Source organism: Syzygium oleosum, unplaced genomic scaffold (genome assembly GCF_021117445.2).
Source record: "Syzygium oleosum isolate NSW1041296 unplaced genomic scaffold, Sole_v2.1 Sole_v2.01, whole genome shotgun sequence".
Classification (NCBI taxonomy): Eukaryota; Viridiplantae; Streptophyta; class Magnoliopsida; order Myrtales; family Myrtaceae; genus Syzygium; species Syzygium oleosum.
In genome coordinates, this window is record NW_026607485.1 from 38565083 (window position 1) to 38583934 (window position 18852).

The 18852-nt window shown below is 39.4% G+C and overlaps 1 protein-coding gene across 2 annotated transcripts; it reads left to right on the top strand.

Annotated features, from left to right (window-relative positions):
* The first annotated feature begins 4420 nt into the window (after nucleotides 1–4420).
* Nucleotides 4421–13771, top strand: LOC115681000 (protein THALLO). Of its 2 annotated transcripts, XM_030604847.2 has the most exons (17): nucleotides 4421–4574; nucleotides 4749–4887; nucleotides 5005–5096; nucleotides 5547–5610; nucleotides 6461–6594; nucleotides 6781–6927; nucleotides 7058–7197; nucleotides 8505–8592; nucleotides 9599–9778; nucleotides 10631–10810; nucleotides 10886–10939; nucleotides 11035–11174; nucleotides 11247–11388; nucleotides 12192–12445; nucleotides 13236–13296; nucleotides 13391–13459; nucleotides 13545–13771. In XM_030604847.2, exons 2-17 carry the CDS (start codon nucleotides 4782–4784, stop codon nucleotides 13674–13676), a joined length of 1983 nt encoding a protein of 660 aa, XP_030460707.1. In that variant the 5' UTR covers nucleotides 4421–4574; nucleotides 4749–4781; the 3' UTR covers nucleotides 13677–13771. The 2 variants fall into 2 exon arrangements, with proteins under 2 accessions (XP_030460707.1, XP_056174485.1); XM_056318510.1 differs by lacking the exon at nucleotides 10631–10810 and having other exon boundaries at nucleotides 4428–4887.
* Nucleotides 13772–18852: the final 5081 nt, after the last annotated feature.

Here is an 18852-nt window from a genome sequence, read left to right on the forward strand (position 1 = left end):
TGCAATGAGAGGTATTTATAGGAATAAGGATAGAGAGAGTAGGCACGGTTGATTTGAGGCTGCTAAGGTTGTGGAGAGTTAGCTTTGAAAATTCAAGATCTTGATGGGAAGGAGAACGTGTCGTGTCGTGCGCGTTAGGAAGCGTCGATATTGACCTTGCAAATGGACTTTGTGAGATTTATGTTCCTCTCAAAAAATCAAAAAAGAAGAAATTATACAATTGCTAAGATTAGTTAAGAAATTTAATTTATCTCTTGGATAATTGAATATGACTCATTTATAATCTTGCCATATCATTTAATAAATTAATTTTTTAAACCATCGTTTTCAAAGAAAGAGTCACAAGTTGGAGATGCCAAGTCAACTTTTTCTTTTGGTCAAGTCAAACAGTTTAATGAGCTTTCATTCATGTTGCGTAATGTTTCGACTATCGATTGACTTCGAGAAATTGTACATGTACGTACTAAGTCCATCCTTCGCATTCCAGACCAGAATAGATTGCAGAATCGAACTTAAAATCAAGTTTTTGGATCAATTGACGAACCACCGCGGTTGTGGATCGTCGGCTTGGTAGAAACATAGTTTAGAAACATAGTTGTGTGTAGATTTTACGTCGACAAAAATCAAATGCAAAATTGATGTTTTGCATAACTTTCTCCTCATCCCAATGATCAATTCTTGCGTCCTCTTCAATTTCATCACAGAAAAGATTCATACCTTGAAGGTTCTTAAGAAATTCCCCGACCGACGAACCTGAACAACAGCGCCAGTATGTGTCGAACAAAAAACCGACTTTTCAAGGTTGTCGAGATCGAAGACTAGAGTCAATATGCCGAATCACTACCTTGATAAACGAAAGATAAGAGCCTCTTGATCGTTCTAAGAACCCCTAGTAATGCACAAGCTCTCTATTTCACCGTTGATAGACATTTCTTGCTTTTACAAGCGATAAATAATAAAAGGAGAAACCACCCGCCTGGGTGGCCCTGCTGGAGCGCGCACTCTTCCTCTCGCAAAAGGTTGAGTGTTCGAATCCCGGGTGCCACAGGGTGACTTAACCGGTGCACGTGTGTGGTGGCTAGCACGTGTCGCCCCCAGGGTTTACCTCCCGGCTGTCGGCCGTGCGGGGTTCCCTGGGTCATAAAAAAAAAAATAATAATAATAAAAGGAGAATATATTTAATATTTATTGTATGACATAGAGAGAGGTTGCAATTATAAAAAACACGTAATATACTTTCGGATTAATAGTGTCAGTTTATTCCGTTCAATTTAGACCGTAGAATCCCAAACTCTTGTTATACGCTCCCACCAATCACGTTCCATGTCATGAATCGGTCAGTTAGGCCTAGGGATGCGACAATGCCTAAATTGTTTCCGCTGTCGTTCGAATTCAAGGACACCCCCTTGTGGTCTGAATGGAATGTTAACATTCAGACCACAACTTCTTCACACTTCACAGTTGCGTGGTGGAAACCTCTTTTGACTTGGTTGATTAATTCTCCGGAATTTGCTTAAAACATGGCGTTTGCTTCTTCTTCTCATCCATTGGCCTACGTGCACAGACCTTAGTTCTAAAAGATGAGGCATTGCCCCGCCTTCATTTCATGGAATAAGTAAAATAACATTAAAAGTAGTGGTATTTCACTTTTTCCATTTCCAGCTTATTCAATCGAGATAGAGACTGCATGTCATGAGCTACTTGATCTCGGCTAATACGATTATCAGTACTCGGCTTGATGATTTTCCAGATTGAGTAGTTCAAATTGTAATGAACCTATCCAATGAGGGGGGCATTCGGCGAGACTAGAGGATCTGGACAAAGAGCAAAAGAAAATTACCAAAAAAGTTTTAAATTTACTACAGTTGTGTCAATTTAGTCCTAAACCTTTTAATATGTCCAATTTAGTCCAAATTTTTTTGATGATTTTCTTCTTCTTTTTTTCCTTTTTCTTCGACGGTGTTGTGGACCACAAAAAAATAAATAACAAATAATTATAAATTATTATGAAATTTACTCCTTTAAGAATTTGTGACTCATAACATGTTGTTACTCTCACAGTAGCGTAGAGACTGTTATGTTAGCAAAGCTCTTCATTCAATTTATATGGTAAAACATTCCTTCTTTTCTTCCTAAATGTCATTAAATCATATTTATATATACGTTATTCACGGATGGAGATGTAAGTGTCGAAATTTTAAAGAGGAAAATCTTAGTTACTGCAATTTTTATCAAATTCTCTCTCTGTCCCTTTCATTTTCCCATCCTGATTAAGAACTTGTCAAATGAAAAATTATGTAGATCTATCTTCCAATTACTTCAATATCTTCTTTCACTTTCTTACTCTTACTTTGTCTAAATATGTTTGACTTTTGCATGGTTTAAATGCCTCCTGAAATTTAACTAAAAACAATTTTGATTAAAAAATATCGGGCCAGTAGAAGCATGACATAAAAGCATCCATTATTTTTCTACTTTTTTTCTAAAATTGGGTTATGTTGGTTATGTTTTTCTAGTTTTTTTTTTATCGGGAGGAAAATTTTCATTTCGTATGAAAGAGAGGTACATAATTTCAAGACAAATATGCAAATCTCACACGGTAAGTAAATCTGAAAAATGAATCAACTTGGTGTAGTTGGAGAGACTCGCTTATTCCACAAAGACGTATCTGTCATAGTATCAAAGCACAACCGACGGCCAATCACCGAATCTCATATCATCATTAGTGATGAGCACACATCAAGAAATCCATCTCCAGTAGCTACGGCTTTGCCAAAAGGAGTTGTGTGCCTAGGTTCGACATCCCCAGCACCATCACCATCACCGTATAGAAACCACAACAACACCAAAATGTTGAAAGAGCACATAAAACGTCTTATAAATCCCATATCTATATCTAAATCAGGATATAAGAGCATCAATTTACTAGTTGATCACAAAATCACTTTTAGATAAATCAATTGCAAGACAGACTTGTAGAGCACTCGATGGAGCGAGTAGATTCTTCAGATACACTCGTACTTCGATCTTTAGAGTTCACTTTCGCGAAGAATGTTGACTGCCTCGTCCGCGAAATCAACGAAGAAGTCCAGAAGATAGAGAGTTAAGAGAGACGGAGAGGGAGGGGGAGAAGGGGAGTCCCTCAGGGGAGTCGGTCCAGAGAAAAAAGGTTGGGCGGCGGCTACTTAGAGAGGAAACCCTAGGGGAGGCTCTTCCAAATATCTCAACTATGTTATTCTAGTTTAGTTAGTGAGAAAGTACCGATACTTACCTCAGCCTAAAGAGACTAATTGCATGTATTTATCAACTATCTATACTGGAACAAATGTGCGCTAAGTGGTGAGCGTGCCCAAAGCATTTTGTATTGAAGGGATAAAGAATTATTTGTCATAACCTTATACTTTATCTAGATGAGCAAGGAGATGAAAAACAAACAAAACTAGGCAAGAGAAAGAAATGTTGGCATGTGTAATTCACCCAATTTGAAAGCAAAGTGAAAATAATTGTGACCGATTGGAGACCAATAAATAATCACAATCTTGTCAAAATCATTACACAGGCTGTGGAATTGATGATGGCAAGTGATGGAATTTGAAGGGGAAAATTATTCAAAAAATCCCAAAGATATTGTACGTCAGCTAATTCAATCATAAATCTCTCAATCGTGTCAATTTAATCTTAAAACGTTTAAAAATTTACTAATGCAATCTTTCCAACCAATTTTAACTAGAAATCGTTAAAGTGGCAGTCCAGGCAGCCCCGGGCGTCCAATGGGGCGTGATCAATGATGACATGGATAATTTGTTAAAATTTTCTAAATTTTCCCTTTTTCTTCTTTTTTCCTTTTTCTTTTTTATTTTCCTTTTTGGCCGGTGGCTTGTATCAGGCGATGGTCGACAAGGGCTGGCCTCGCTAGCCACAAGCAAGGCTAGCCCTTGTTAGATCTAGGCAAGGTTCGCCTTGCCCTCTCTCAGCGAGGGCTGGGCAAGGTGGCCCTTGCCCAGATTTGGGGAGGGTCCCACGACCCTCACCAACGGCCGGTGAGGGATTACTAGGCCCTCACCGATTATAATAAACGAAAAAGAAAAGAAAAGAGAAAATAGAAAAGAAAAAAATTAGAAAATTTGTTAAAATATTGTAAAAATTGTCTACGTCAACACAAGTGGTGTCAGGAGGATGGCTAATGTTCACGTCAGCGATTTTGGCCAAAATTGGCAAACTGTCAATAGGTTTAGAACTAAATTAGCATAATTGAAAAGTTTATGATTGAATTGAAAAGTTTAATAAATCAGGTCTAAAGCCCAGCCCAGCCCAGTCCAGCCCAAGGAAGTGAGGCCCAATGTTTGGAGGCAGCAAGGGCCCACGGCTTCTTTAGCTTCACTTCCTCTTCCAACCCTAAAACAAAGAAGAGTGAATTACGAAAATCAATGTATTTCATGCGTGCATGTTGCAGTTGCAAGAAGAAGTGGAGCTAAACCGCGAAGAAAAGCTTCGGCCTCCGCGAATTTGTCCTCCTCTGAATTCAAAGTCTCAATCTTTCTTCGTGCCCTGTTCGGCTCTCTCCTTGCCGAACGGTGGGTTTGTCTCGTTTTCGTTAAATTTCGTGTCACTCTTATGTTTTCTGATGCTTGGAAGTGGTAGGAGAATCCATTATAGCTGCTAAAGCTTTCGCGTTTGGTGCTAGTCCTGCATTGTTTCATCAATCACTTGTGCCACTGAAAGTTTCGATTCATTTGTTTATCCTGCAGCAAGAACTCAGAAGAACTTGAGCTAGCAAGACCATGGGGAAGAGGCCCAGGAGCCAGAAGAAGGAGACGAGGGGCTCTAACAGAAGGGCTTTCGATGAAGACGCGCCCTCGGAAGATATGGATGACGAAATAGATGCCTGTGAGTTATCTCCCTCGCTTGAGTATCTGCTAACTGGTGCTGCGTGCTTTCTGTTTGTGTAAATGCCCCTGTGAAGGTTGCTGCCTTTATTGATGGGTTTCTTCCTTTTTGATGCAGTTCATAAGCAAAGGGATGTTGTGCCGCTGAACATTCATAGTGATGCTGGGGAGTCAGATGATGACAATGAAGAGCCTGTCTTTGATTTTAAGGTACATATAGTTCCCTTTGGTACAGAATTGGTATAGTTCATCTAGTGAACTGGGTTTGGGACACAGTGGAGTTTTGTTTAGCGCAAATTAGAGAAGGTTTTTAAGGAATTTGGTGGTAATTAAATAAATGTTTGCATGACATGCGTTTGAATATTTGTATGGACCATACTGGTGTTGTGACATCCATCTTTTTGTGGTCATGTGACCTTTCCAAAGGCTTTTCTTTTATTGTTTTTTCTTTAGATTCTTCATATTAGCTGGTGAGCTATTGTGAAATTAACGTGCATGAGAGACATCCTTTCAAATGTTCTCATAAACTGATCATAACTTTACAAAATCTGGAATTGTAATGGTCATTATATAGGTGCTTCAAGATTATTAGTTGTTCCCCGACATCAGTTTGTTGGAAAGAGAAATTCATGGAATATTGTTTCTTGGAATCACATTTAGGATGACGATGATGAAGAGGAGGATGAAGATGATGACACTCAATTGACCGGGCTTGCTGCAAAAAGTAAGATATTTTTCTTATCCTGAGTTACTACTGCTGCCCACTGAAGTTGTCCCAATTCATCAGAGAGTTCCTAACTCACTGAAAGAAGTTGTTATATCTGCTCAACATTGTATATATATAACCGATCAGCTCTCTTAAATGGAGATTATTATGTGGAAAAAATATCCGGTTGGGTTGCTTTCTGTCAATATGCTCAATGTAACTACACGTAATCTTTCATATCAAAAGTCTATGGTGGCACTATCCCGATTCTCTTGTACTTGACATTTGTTCCATTGAAGTGGATTGAGCTTAAAAGGGTTAAACTAAAACTATTCTTCATCCCATGTAATTGATAATCCTCAGGGGGAGCCACGGAATAGCTATTCCTTCTAATTTACTAAATAGTGGAATAACTGCTCAATCAGGAATAGACTGAGAATACAGTAGCTATATCAATGAACAAAATGCCACTCAAGTTAAGGCTGTTACGTAGGCATGAGCTCCTCAGTCAATAATTCTGGTTAAGAAACTGGAAGTCTAGTTGGCCATGAAGTCCTTGAGAGTAAATGTGTTAACTGCTAATTGATGAAGAACTTTGAAATTGCAGTCTAAGAGCATGTAAACTTTTCTCGAGTCTGGTTTTTATGGGAATTTAGTGCTAGTTATCGATGGGATTGGCTTAAATAATAGTCTTTTAAGTTTTAACGAGTCTCCAAGAGTTGGCTTGCTCTGTATTACGCTCTTGCTTTCCTGTTTGTGTCGTTCCAAGGGTGAGACCTTTGAGGGCGAATTTGTGATGTCATAAACATCATATAAAAGTGATGGATTCTAAAAATCCATTTCCACGTTGTTGTTTATGTTGTTTCAGTTGCAAGACAGCAAAAGTTTTTGCGGGCAAAAATTGGTGGGGTGGAAGATGAAATGCACAACGAGGAGGAAGAAGATGAAGACAATAAGGCTGTTTGGGGTAGAAGTAAGAGACAGTACTATGATGCCGATGAGGTAAGTTGAGTTGGATATCTAAATTCATCCCTCATTATGAATCATTAAGTTGATAGGGGAGTGCTCTGTTAAACTACGAACTGATTGTGATTTCGCACGTATCAAGTTTTTCTCTTAAGAACCTGAGCGCTTCAAATTTGGCGTTTGAGTGGGCTTGAATTCTATGATTCTTTATATGAACAACAGGCAACCTCTAGCGACGAGGAAATTCCAGCAGAGGAGGAGGCAGAGGTGTTGAGATTGCAGAGGGAGAAAGCAAAATCATTATCAATGGAGGACTTTGGGCTTGAAGATATTAGCCCAGATGAGGCCACTGTGGAACCAACTTTAGGGGTAGCGTTTTCTGATAACCTTGTTTACTCTGTGGCTTTGTTTGTTCTTAAATGTTTTTCCCCTGGAGGAGGTCGGTAAAGTTACGAAGTAATAGTGCTGTATCAATTGCAACTTATTCATGATTCTGCAGGAAATTATGGTTGGAGGAACAGGTAAATTTGAATCTGCCATACGCGAAGGCACTGGAGATGATGTTGTAACAGCTTTTGAGGAGGTCAAAAAAGATTTGAATGCACTGTCAAAGGAGGAGCAAATGGATGTTGTATATAGGTATTTCCTCTCTTAAAGTGAACTATGTGTTGCTATTGATTATGGAATCACAACTGTAACTAGCAAGAGCTTAATCTTTTGCTGGGAAGATCAGTGTGGGAAAATTAGATAGACCGGCACATTTGTATTGACTATAACATACAATTGGTATTAACAATGAACTGTTTTGTATATGGCTTTAGTTTTTTGGGCTCTTTTTGTGTATGGTTTGCACCCCCTTGGTGCCCTATAGTTGAACTTTTTATATATGAAAAAAGAAAAAAGATCTTCAAAAAATGGATCTTCCAATGCATGTTTGTAATTTGTCATCGTACATTAAAGTGCTGCACTTTATTTGCTCGTCCTTGTTCATGGTATATCTGAAATTAGACTGTGGAAGCTTATGCAATTCGTATAATCCTTCTGTTAAAAAAATTGAATGATTTGTTGTCTGTGATTCCACTGTGCATCTTAGCTATTCCTATCCGTCAGGTGGTGATAGTCAGTCTTATCAGATTCATGAGAACTAGCCACTGAAATTTCAAGTAAAATAAACCAATCAAGCCAAATGTTCAAAAGCATAACTCAGCAACATCTTTCTTCCTTGATTAGAAAACATACTAGATAGCTTGAGGATTGTTTGGCTATGGTTTTGAAGTAACAAATAAAACCAATTCGACGAATTGCTTCTCTGGATTTTACTTATAAAAGCAACATTAAACATGAATGAAAAGGGAAAGACAACTGACCGATTTCTCCTTGTATATCTCACAATGATTTCCTCCTGGAATGTGGTCTTTCGGAAAAGGCGTTTCATTTTGATTGATTTTATAGTATTTAGTAAGCCACCTCCTTGTTGGGAAAAGAATTTGTTAACCTGGATGAGGAAGACACGTTAGCAGTAAAGGCTAATGGAGATGACCACACATGATAAGAGGAAAGGGGTGGGATTGTTGAGGCTTGGTAGATCTCTGCAATAATTGCGAGAATGTTGAATGACAAAATTCTTGTCCATTAAAGAGAAGCAAATAAAGAATCGGTTGGAGTTATGGATTACGTAGAAATTAATGATTCATATGTCATATAGTCATCCATTCAAATTTTACTCCTGGTCATACTTGATCTCATAATATACGGTATTTTCCTGTCAGAAGTTATCTTCCTCCAGTCCTACTCCTTAAGTTAACAAATGAAACATAAGGGATATGTATGCAGTAAGTTCCCCTGTCGTTGAATGAATTTCTTACTTAACAGGAAAAGGGAATTTATATGTAGTTCATGTACTTTATGTTCCTGCCTCTTTATTATATAGAATGTTTTTCTTGCAGTTCTGCTCCGGAATTGGTGGGACTGCTGTCTGAGCTGAATGATTCACTTGAAGAGCTTGAAAGCAGAATCAATCCACTTCTAAGCAAGGTATTTACTTTGGGCCCGTTTGGTTCAACATTTGGAAGGGCTTTCGGCCTCGAAAGCCCCTTGGCCAAATGCTAAACCGTTTGGTTCAGTTTTTTGAATCCGAAAAGCCGAAAGCTAGCATTTGGAATGCTTTGGAATGCTGAAGCCTATTTTTCCCTTCCCAAATTGCCCTCACTCAAATTTCAATATTCCGGTTTTGCCCCTGTTACTGTTCATCTTCCTCACCGCGAGGGTGGCCGGCGAGGGCGGATCTGGCCGGCGAAGGGCCGGCGAGGGGCCGGCGAGGTCGCCCAACCCAGGCGACGGCCGCCTGGGGTCGGGCGACCTCGCCGGCCCTTCGCCGGCCAGATCCGCCCTCGTCGGCCCTTCGCCGGCCAGATCCGCCCTCGTCGGCCCTTCGCCGGCCACCCTCGCCAGTGAAGAAGATGAACAGTATAGGGGCAAAATCGGAATATTAAAAATAAAAGTTGCCAAAGCCCTTTGCAAAAAAAAATTTACCAAACACTATTTAGGCCAAAGTAGCTTTACAAATGTTTTTTTACCAAACACCACTTGCATTTTCCCAAGTGACTTTCACCTAAAGGTATTTGCATTCCCCCAAATAGCATTTGAAAAGCCGAACCAAACGGGCCCTTTGTCAAAGAGGCATGCGCTAACAGATATGACTTGTTTTTACACCGAATGTTGAATCTCTCTAGTATGGAATGCTTTCGTTCAAGATTTCCTTAAGTTTTCTTGGCGTAAATTTATTTCTTTACACCAATCACTTTGAAGGTCCCTAGGAAGGATCTCACCAAAGAGGATGAATTGTAGCTATCCAATATTTTCTGTTAAGCTTTTGGTAAATTGCTTTGGTGTCTCGCTTTGAAGTTTTTTCGGCTTGGGTCTTTAATGTTTTTGATTCTTTGAGCTGTATTCCTATGCAAAGTTTGAAGTCCATTTGGCTCATATACAGCATTGGCTCATATTTTCTTGTTGTGCGGCGTGTGTCTTCCATTCTACGAAGGTTAAAAAGAGGGAAAGTACAATGAAAGGAGGATCACGCTATTTGGAAGTGAAGCAGACTCTGCTGCTGGCCTACTGCCAAGCAATTACTTTTTATCTCCTCCTTAAATCTGAGGGACAACCAGTTCGTGATCATCCTGTTATAGCTCGCCTTGTGGAGATCAAAAGCTTATTGGAGAAGGTACTTAAAGAAGCTATATGTTCTTATTTCTATTATTGATCTTATCTATAGATCTGCACATGCATGCTGCATGTCACGCTGATCAACATCGCTGTTAACTTTCAGCCTACTTGTTAGTTCCTGTTAGAAATCACTCTTGGGCATGATAGACAAAGTTACGATACACTGAATGGTATCATTGCTCCTGTCATTGTAGTGATTATGGTTAATATGCTGCTCAAGGAGTGTCTGGATGTATTTGCTAGCCTGTTTCAGTTTTTATCTTATTTTATTATGTTTAGCTATTTTCTAAATGATGTTGTAGCTGGCTCTATTAGCATGTAGGGATGTTTGATACAGTCTATGCTGCTAATTAAACATCTTTACTAAAACCTTCGTTGATTTTTAGATTTACATTTAGTGAGAACTAATGAGCCATTTTGTCGAGCTATGTAAGCCATTTATTTCTGGTGTCTCCCTTTTCGTTATGGTGGAATCAACTTCAACTGGTACCTGATTGTTATAAAATGACGATCTTTCTTCTGTAGTCCCTAAAATTTAGTGTGGCGTAGTATTCTGAGGGTGGAAGGGGATGATTGGAAGGTTGTCAGGAATGTGCACATGCATCTTTGTTCTTCAACATCTTTTGCAGTTAGCTTTTGATTTCCTTGAGGGTCAACTGACTATGCAAGTGCCTGGACATTGCTCTTTTTTTTTTCTTGGGTGAGTCATGCATACAACTGTGCCACTCACTTACTCAATGTTTGTGAACATATCACTCTGCTGCATTGCATGAGGTTTTGTCTACTTTCTTGTTACTTGTCAGTCTATGTTTATAGCTGTCAGAAATCTGAGATGCACTACCTTTGGCAGATGAAACAACTTGATGAAAACCTTCCTCCTCACCTTGAAGAGATTCTAAAAGAAAGTACTTCAGATGAAATGGCAGAAAAATTGATGAATGATGAAAATTTGTTGCAATCTGATGATTCTAGTGAAGATGACGAGTCCATTCTTCCGCCTATAGATGTTCAAGTTAAAGAGGCAAAAAATGTATGTTTCACCTCAATCAAGATTGTATATTTGCCTCCCCGTGTCTCTGTATTAACTTGAACGTTGGTTTTGCAGCCTCATGAACCCATTCAGAACAATGAGAAGAAAGGAGAGAAACATCAACCTCAGGTTAGTCTGGCTCAATTGAAGGTCAGTTCCTCTCTTTTCTAGCTGCATAAAATAGCTTAAGTATTCTTGTATCTGATTATCGCAAAATTTGGCAGAAGGAACAATTTGGGGTGCAAAGCTTGAAGATGTTAGAGGTGAGGGCTGCCCTTGAGGAAAAATTGAGGCACAAGAATGTTTTTAGTTCAATTGCTTCAAAAGGGGAGAAAAACCAAAAACATTCGAAACCAGTAAACGGGTACTGCTCTAATTGCCCACAACTGCTCTGTGTGTTAATTTAAGGCGTTTACTCAAGTTTTTTCTTCAACAGGCAGCTAGAGACCTATGCAGATTTCGACGATCATGCTACTGAAGATGTAGCATCTCGTCGTGGGTTGATGAGTGGGCATGTGGGGTCATTGGAATTAACTAAACTCTCCAATCTTCTGTGGGTTGAAAACAAGAGACAGAAGGTTTGGATCTCAGCATGATTATGTTCAATTTTTTCCTTTAAGTGCAAGAAATTATGTGATTGATCAAAATGTGTTTGCTGCAACTAGATAACTTCCTACCAAGGGGAATATATTGGTTAAAGATTCAAAATGGAAGTAAATTTCTATTTGGTACAGTCCTTGAACAATGTTCCTATCAGATGTTTCTGATGATTCAGGAATTAGTTACTCTAGAGTGGATGAGACTGTTAGGATAATCTAGTATGGATGGAACTAACCATGTCAGTAATATACCTAAAACATGGCAAAAAAGAAAAAAATCATCATGGGCTACAATTAGGGTATATGGCTAACACATTTTAACGCTTAGTTTTTACTTATTGTCATTATAGGATAATCTTGTAGGGATCATGTAAAGTAAAATATCTAAAAATTGGAAAAAAAAATTGTACTTTCCTGTCCCTTGAAGTTTTTGAGGAACTGTTTTTTATTCTTGCCATTGTATTCAGATTTCGATGTTGTCTCATACCTCTCTATGTCCCGACTCTTTTTTGATTGTTGGAAATGATATATGAAAGATGATAGATTGATATACCTTCCATTTAGATGATTGTTAAATTACCGCAGCAGTAATAGGGTTGTAAGTCGACCTAAGTACAATATTTTTATGGATTGGCCTTGCGCTGGATTTCTACTATATTATTAAACAGCTCAAGTGATAGTATCATAATGATTCTGGATCAAAGGAAGCTCTAAGTGACAGTACCATATTAATCCTGAAATGAATATAATGAATGAGAAGCTTTTCATCTTGCTCCTGGAAGGTCATATTGGGTGATGATGATTTGCCAAAGAGGGATGATATCGGAGAAAGGCGGAGGAAACATGAGCTTCAAGTATTGGCTGGAGCTGGCGTTCGGTCAGATGATGATCTCGGTGACGAAGATGGCAATCTTGAGGCTAATGGAGGTGCTGAATCCGAGGACAGTGAATCTGAAGAGTCAGCAGATGAGTTTTATAAGCAAGTGAAGCAGCAACGAGCTGCAAAACTTGCCGCAAAAGCAGAGATTTATTCAAGGTTTGTTTTCTGTTGCTCGTCCAATATGTTCCATCTTAATCTTAACGTGGTCCCAGAAGACTAATATTAAGCACCCATATGCATCAATCAATTACAACTTATGCTTTGAAAAGTATATTAATAGTTACGTGCAGGTATAGAACAAGGAGATCCTAGAAATTTCTCCAGTCATGTATGAGCTCCATGAATGAACCTATTCAAGATTTGTTTTCTTCTCCATTTCTATTTCTTGAAAATTTTTCCTAGACATTTGATATCGAGGGTTGAGACCTTTACTTACAAGGAAAAGTCTTAACATTGAACAATCTTTTGGAATGAAGACCAATTTTTATTACCAAATATAAAGCGCAAAACAACGTGGTGCGAGTGTATAATGTGTCTTCATATAAACAAATCATTTCTTTCTTTTTGAAGGATATTGAACCTTATCAAGCAGCTGGATTTAGCTTAAACTTGAACTTACATGATGTTATATCAATCTTTTTGCTACTTTATCCTATGGACTATTTAAATATTTAACAATATAGCAGGAAAAGGAAAGAGAAAATTCGAGGAGGGCGCATAGCATTCTGGATCTAATTAAAATGTAGAAACCGAATGAAGATTAAAGAAAAGATGTGAGAGAGCTACCAATGCATCAAAATCATGGACCTATAGCTTGCAAAATGCACGAGTTTTCTTTTGTTTTTGTGACAGATATGAAAACTCAATGGAAATATTTAGTGCCTTGTCATGGTAAAATTGCTCTAAGAATGTGATCAATTTGTGGTTAACTTTGATGCGCCTACAGGGATCTGGCAATTCCATCCTTGCCTGAAACATTCGATGGAAAGCGCCATATCACTTATCAGGTGAGCCTGCGTGCAATGGTGTCAGTTCCATTAATGGTCTTAGCTACTCATTGCCATAGTCAAAGATTTAACTTTTGCTGTGAAAATGTTTTAGATGGAGAAAAATAGAGGACTGACGCGTAATCGGAAGAAACTAACGAAAAATCCAAGGAAGAAGTACCGGGTGAGTCAAGAAAATCTGCTTGTTGATGTATATTCTCATGTCGACTTTCGATATTGCCTGGAATTTATGTTCATTTTGCGTGCAGAGTAAGCATGAGAAGGCAGTGGTCCGACGAAAAGGGCAAGTTCGGGAGATCAGAAAGCCTTCCGGACCTTATGGTGGGGAGGCATCTGGTATTAATGCAGGAATCAGTCGAAGTGTTAGATTCAAGAGCTAAATGCTACTTTGGGTTGAAATCTGTCGCACGGACCTTGGATCAACCTGCCAGTGATTTGGGTGACATGAGTATATAGTCAAGTTTGGATGACTTAGGAGCACTGGCAGATAATACATATTCCCATCATTGGCAGGCCATTTTTGTTAGTATCAGACTGAAGTTTTGCTTGAGTTGAGATTGATTTCCATGTCGAAGGCCTGTATTATTAGCGAGAAACTTGGTCAGAATTTCGTTTTAAAGATTTTAACTTCTTCCATTGTCTTTTCCTGTTTTTTTCAAAGAAGCCAATCTGTATGTTCAGTTTTACTCCCGCCCAAAGGGACTTTTCTCTTCAGCTAGGATTAAATATTATCGAATGAATTTGAGCTGAGAATGGACTGTGTTCCACTATGTGATCACGAAGCATGGTATACTTTTAGAACGTGAGGTGTCGCCTCTGATCTCAGGGGAGAGCTACCAGAAATGACTGGAAGGACACATTCCGGCTAGTGCTCAGCTCACATTAGAAATATGCAAGTGATGTCTGGTGATCCTTCTCAGTGAGAATTATAGCAAGACTCAAAGCAATTTTAAAGAGGAAGCCACAGGGTTCCGAGAAGAGAAAAGAGGGAACTACAGGTAAATATAGTCTCATTCATGAACAAGAGTATCGACATTTTGGTTTCTTAGAGATGAGGCTCGTCGGAACTAGGAAGTGTGTCTGAACTGCCAAACCATCCGGTGCATCTGGGCTAATCAGGCCACTGTTTATTCGAATCTCTCATTTGTGGATGAGGGGCTCCTGTCTTTCAGTTTCAGTTTCCTACCAAGACAACGATGAATCTGCTCATGATGGGAGGGCTTCCACTATGATGATGGAGATCGTTTTGGGATGACCTGGTTATGACGCTTTGGGAGCCGGGATGAAGCGACGTCTTCAGAACCATGGCAAGCAAAATGAGGGGGGAAGAGCAAAATCTGGTATTCTTCGAGGGTTATGGACCTTCTCCTGGTTAAATGGGAGAGAGTTTTCAGTGAGGCCGGTCCATCCACGCTACTAACGTGGAATAAGTAACTCCAAAGAAGAGATTTTAAGAGCCTTTAAAACTCAATTCGACCCGTCCAAACAAAGACTTATGGAAATAATAATTGAGGAAAGGAAAAGAAAATAAGATGACTTTACTACTTTAAATAATAATTTCATAGTCTGAGAGAGCACACCATCTTTAACAATTAGGAGTCTCAACACTTAATTAAACCCAAAAGATAACGCCATCTCTAACTATTAAGATCATGCCGTTATTTGACTTTGGACCCGCTCAAACGAGGGGTACCTATGGATCCTTGGTGTTGGTTAAAAAATTACTATCCACACTACTTATATGGAATAAATAATTTCAAATAAGATTTTAAGAGCCTTTAAAACTCAATTCGACCCGTTCAAACAAAGACTTAAGGAAATAATAATTGAAGAAGGGAAAAGAGAATAAGACGACTTACTACTTCAAATAATTCCAAAGTCTGAGAGAACAGGCCATCTTTGGACAATTAAGAGTCTTTAACACTTAATTAAACCCAAAGGATCATGCTAGGATCATGCCATTGTTTGACTTTGGACCGGCTCAAGCGAGACTTATGGCAAAAAAAAAAAAGAAAAAAAAGAAATGCGTACTAATCGATATGATGAGTGGGCAGAAAACCCCATTTAACATATCTGCTTTCGACCCAATATCTCCTTCACGTCTTCCATCTTCTGGTGTTTCAGAAACGTGCCCGATATGCTGTCGAAGAACCTCCCCTGCCCGCGCTGCAACTCCACCAACACCGAGTCAGGGTTATACTGGTACAAGCCCTCCAACTTGTCCCAGCCCCGCCACTTATGCAAGTCCTGCCACCGCTGCTGGACCCACAGTGACGAGAAGCCGAGCTTCGCTTCTCTGTCGAATGCTCACGAGCTTCTTCGGTTCCGGGTGGGCTCGATGACATGGGGATCGGGCTCGGGATTCCACCACTTCAGAAAACCACTGCTTCTCCTCTTCCCCATCCCCTCCCAATCACCCAAACTTCTCCTTCTTACCCTGGGCTGACACCGACCAAGCTCAATGTTTCTGTCAAACACAAGCGGCGAGGTCATTGGTCTTGCTCACGAAGCCAGTGATATCGAGAAGGGAGGCATGCACTCCTCGGATGGTTAGAAATGCATTAGTTGATTTTGTGCATCTCTCGCATTGTAATCTTGTTGTCTTGTTTGGTGGTAATTCTTATTGTAATATTATGTTACTATATATAACCATCGTGTAAAGCCTATTAATAGGCTATTGTATAATTCATCAATAATATAAAACAATTCCAAAACTTTATTTTTCGCTTTACTTTTATTATGATATCAGAGCCATTATAGATTGAGGAAAAGCCATTGAGTCTATTACAAGGTAGCGGTGGTCATAGCAACATAACGTCAGTCGTGCCGGTATTCGTCTTTAGTTAAAACCGATGCCATTGAGTGTTGTTACGCCATTTTCTGCTGCTTCTTTAGCAAAATTGACACCACCGTCAGACTCATTGGCCGAAAAAGAGCCAACCCTCAAATTTCATTGTTGTTCGCTGTTGTACGTGCCCTCACACTCCACTACGTCTCAGATTCACCGACCCTGACAACTTTCGATGCTATTCCGACACTTTAGCTATCATAAAATGACAAATAACCACTACCATCCGCTTCTCCATCCTCCGATGAGTCAGGATCTAGAAAGCTCGTCACCGTCCGACGTTGTTTGCGCCTCCATACGCCAGCAGCCATCTCTGCGAGTGAAATCCACGTGCCTCTCACGTGATCTGCTGCGCCAGCTGAACAAGTAACGTCATCCTCTACGTTAGCGCCACGTTTCAGCCACTTGGTTGACACATGTCTGCCATGTCATCCTCTGACCGTGATTGTTGATTGCGCTAATCGCCGTTGACCCTTGTTGACCGATGTTGACCATACATTGACTTTCGTTGACCAGACCAGTTCATCTACCTTTATAACAGGTTCAACTCATTTCAGACTGCTGCTTGTGGCTTTCAACCGGTTCCTAAGGTATTTCGACATCATGAATATGTTTTTGACCTTATTTTCTCCATATCAGCTTTGCAAGTATCGGTTTTTCTTTGAACTCATTATAGAATTTACTAGGTTGATACTATTACATTGCATATTATGAAAAAATTGGAAGTTTTAATAACCGTTCAAACCATTTTGAATGGTTCCAATGATATTTTATGGGCCGAAGAAATATCTAGTTTTTTTAGAGGACACCAGCTCTGGCGTTACGTCACTGACTACTCACTGGTGCTACTCATGCACCTACTCATATTACTAGTGAAGCTGAGGAGATATTTAACGAACACTTGGAGGAGTGGGATAGCAAGAATCATCATATACTTATGTGATTTCGAAACACTTTGATTCTTTCGATTAGACTTCAATTTGACCGTCTTAATATGGCAAAGGAAGCATGTGATCGGCTTGCCCATCGATATTCCACTTCAAATATTGCCCATTGGTGTCAGCTGTTAAGGAATTTGCATCACATGCATCAAGAGACAGGTCAGTCTATTAATGATTTTTTATCCTCCATGCATGCTATTTGGGATCAATTAGCATTATCTGAACTACAATGGGACGCAGATTCTGATGCTTGCAAATTTGCTGAATATCACGATCGCATGGGTGCTATGAAATTTTTTATGACACTTAATGATGATTTTGAACCTATGCTAGCTTCACTTCTACATCGAGATCCATTATTCCGTCTTAAGACAGTTGACTCAGAGTTGTTGAGTGAGGAGACTTGACTTGCTTCATTGAAGGTGCAACGCTCTTTGCCTTGCCTACAGACACGGTGCTTGCCACTCCTAGTTCTTCTTCCTCACGCATATAGTATTGTACGAATAATCATCGATCTTGTTATTTTGCATCCAATTATTATCGACGACAATCTAGGCAACCTACAGGGACAAACAACCGATCTCGGTACAAAGGGCTACCTCAACCTGCATGTCAATCCTCTGTGCTATCATTGAGGGTTCCACCAAAGACTATCTGTTACTCTATCATTAATAGATCTTCGTTCTATTCTTCGAGAATATGGTACTTCTCGCTCCTCTATTCCTAGAACTTATGTTGTGTCAGTCACTCAAGGTACTCTTGATTCATGGTTCTTTGATTTCGCCTATTGTAATCACATGACTTCCAATTTCAATTTATTTAAGTCAAAATCATTTGCTTCACAAGTACCTACTATTCATATAGCCGATAACTACCATATGATAGTTAGCACACAGGGGACATTTCGACATTCAAATTGTCCTTACTTGATATCTTCGTAGATCCTAAACTCTCTTTAAACTTGAATCTGTGGGACAATCATGTGAACTTGATTTTGATATTCATTTCTCCTCAAATGGTTGCTGTGTGTAGGATTTACAAATAGGACAAACAATTGGGATAGGCTATAAAGTGGAACATTTGTTTGAGCTTGTTTCCTTTCAGTTTTCAAACTCCTTCTTTGGTTGTGCTGCCATAGTTTCATATGAAACTTGGCATTCTCGCTTGGGTCATGCTTCTTTCTCTAGATTAGGTCCTTTAATTTCCAATGGCCATCTAGATTCTGTTGACAATAAGCATTTTGATTGATCATCTTGTTAGTTGAGAAAACATCATACTTTACCATTTGATCTTTGTGATTTTCGTCTCTTATGCACCCTTTGATCTTATTCACTTCGATATTTGGGGGCCATCCCCTACTCCAACTATGATGAGTTATTGAATTCTGCTACTCATGATAATTCTCATGAAGACAAAATTGATGGAGGTGAATCACATGTTCACCAAAATCATGTTGAAATTGGTGACTCATTCAGTGCCCTGCTTAATTCTCCATGCAATTTGGCAAATGAAGATTCCTCTATGGATGTCCTTCATGATTCTTCAGTAGCATGTTCATCCACTCAAAATCATTTAATGATAACTCAAGCACATGCTGGTATTGGGAAGCCTAATCCAAGATATGCCAACTTACATATGATGGATTCTATACTGAAGGAACTGAACAATGTATGCTTTGCTTTAAGCATCTAGGGTGGTTGGCGGCAATGAAAGAGGAACTCGAAGCACTGCATCGGAATAAAACTTGGACTCTTGTTCCACATCCTC

Bases quoted from the DNA above. Each gene is read 5' to 3' on its own strand.
- LOC115681000 (XM_030604847.2), top strand. From the start codon at position 4,782: ATGGGGAAGAGGCCCAGGAGCCAGAAGAAGGAGACGAGGGGCTCTAAC. The intron at 8,593-9,598 runs GTATTTACTTTG...CATTCTACGAAG, and splicing joins TCAATCCACTTCTAAGCAAG to GTTAAAAAGAGGGAAAGTAC. The intron at 11,175-11,246 runs GTACTGCTCTAA...TTTCTTCAACAG, and splicing joins CATTCGAAACCAGTAAACGG to GCAGCTAGAGACCTATGCAG.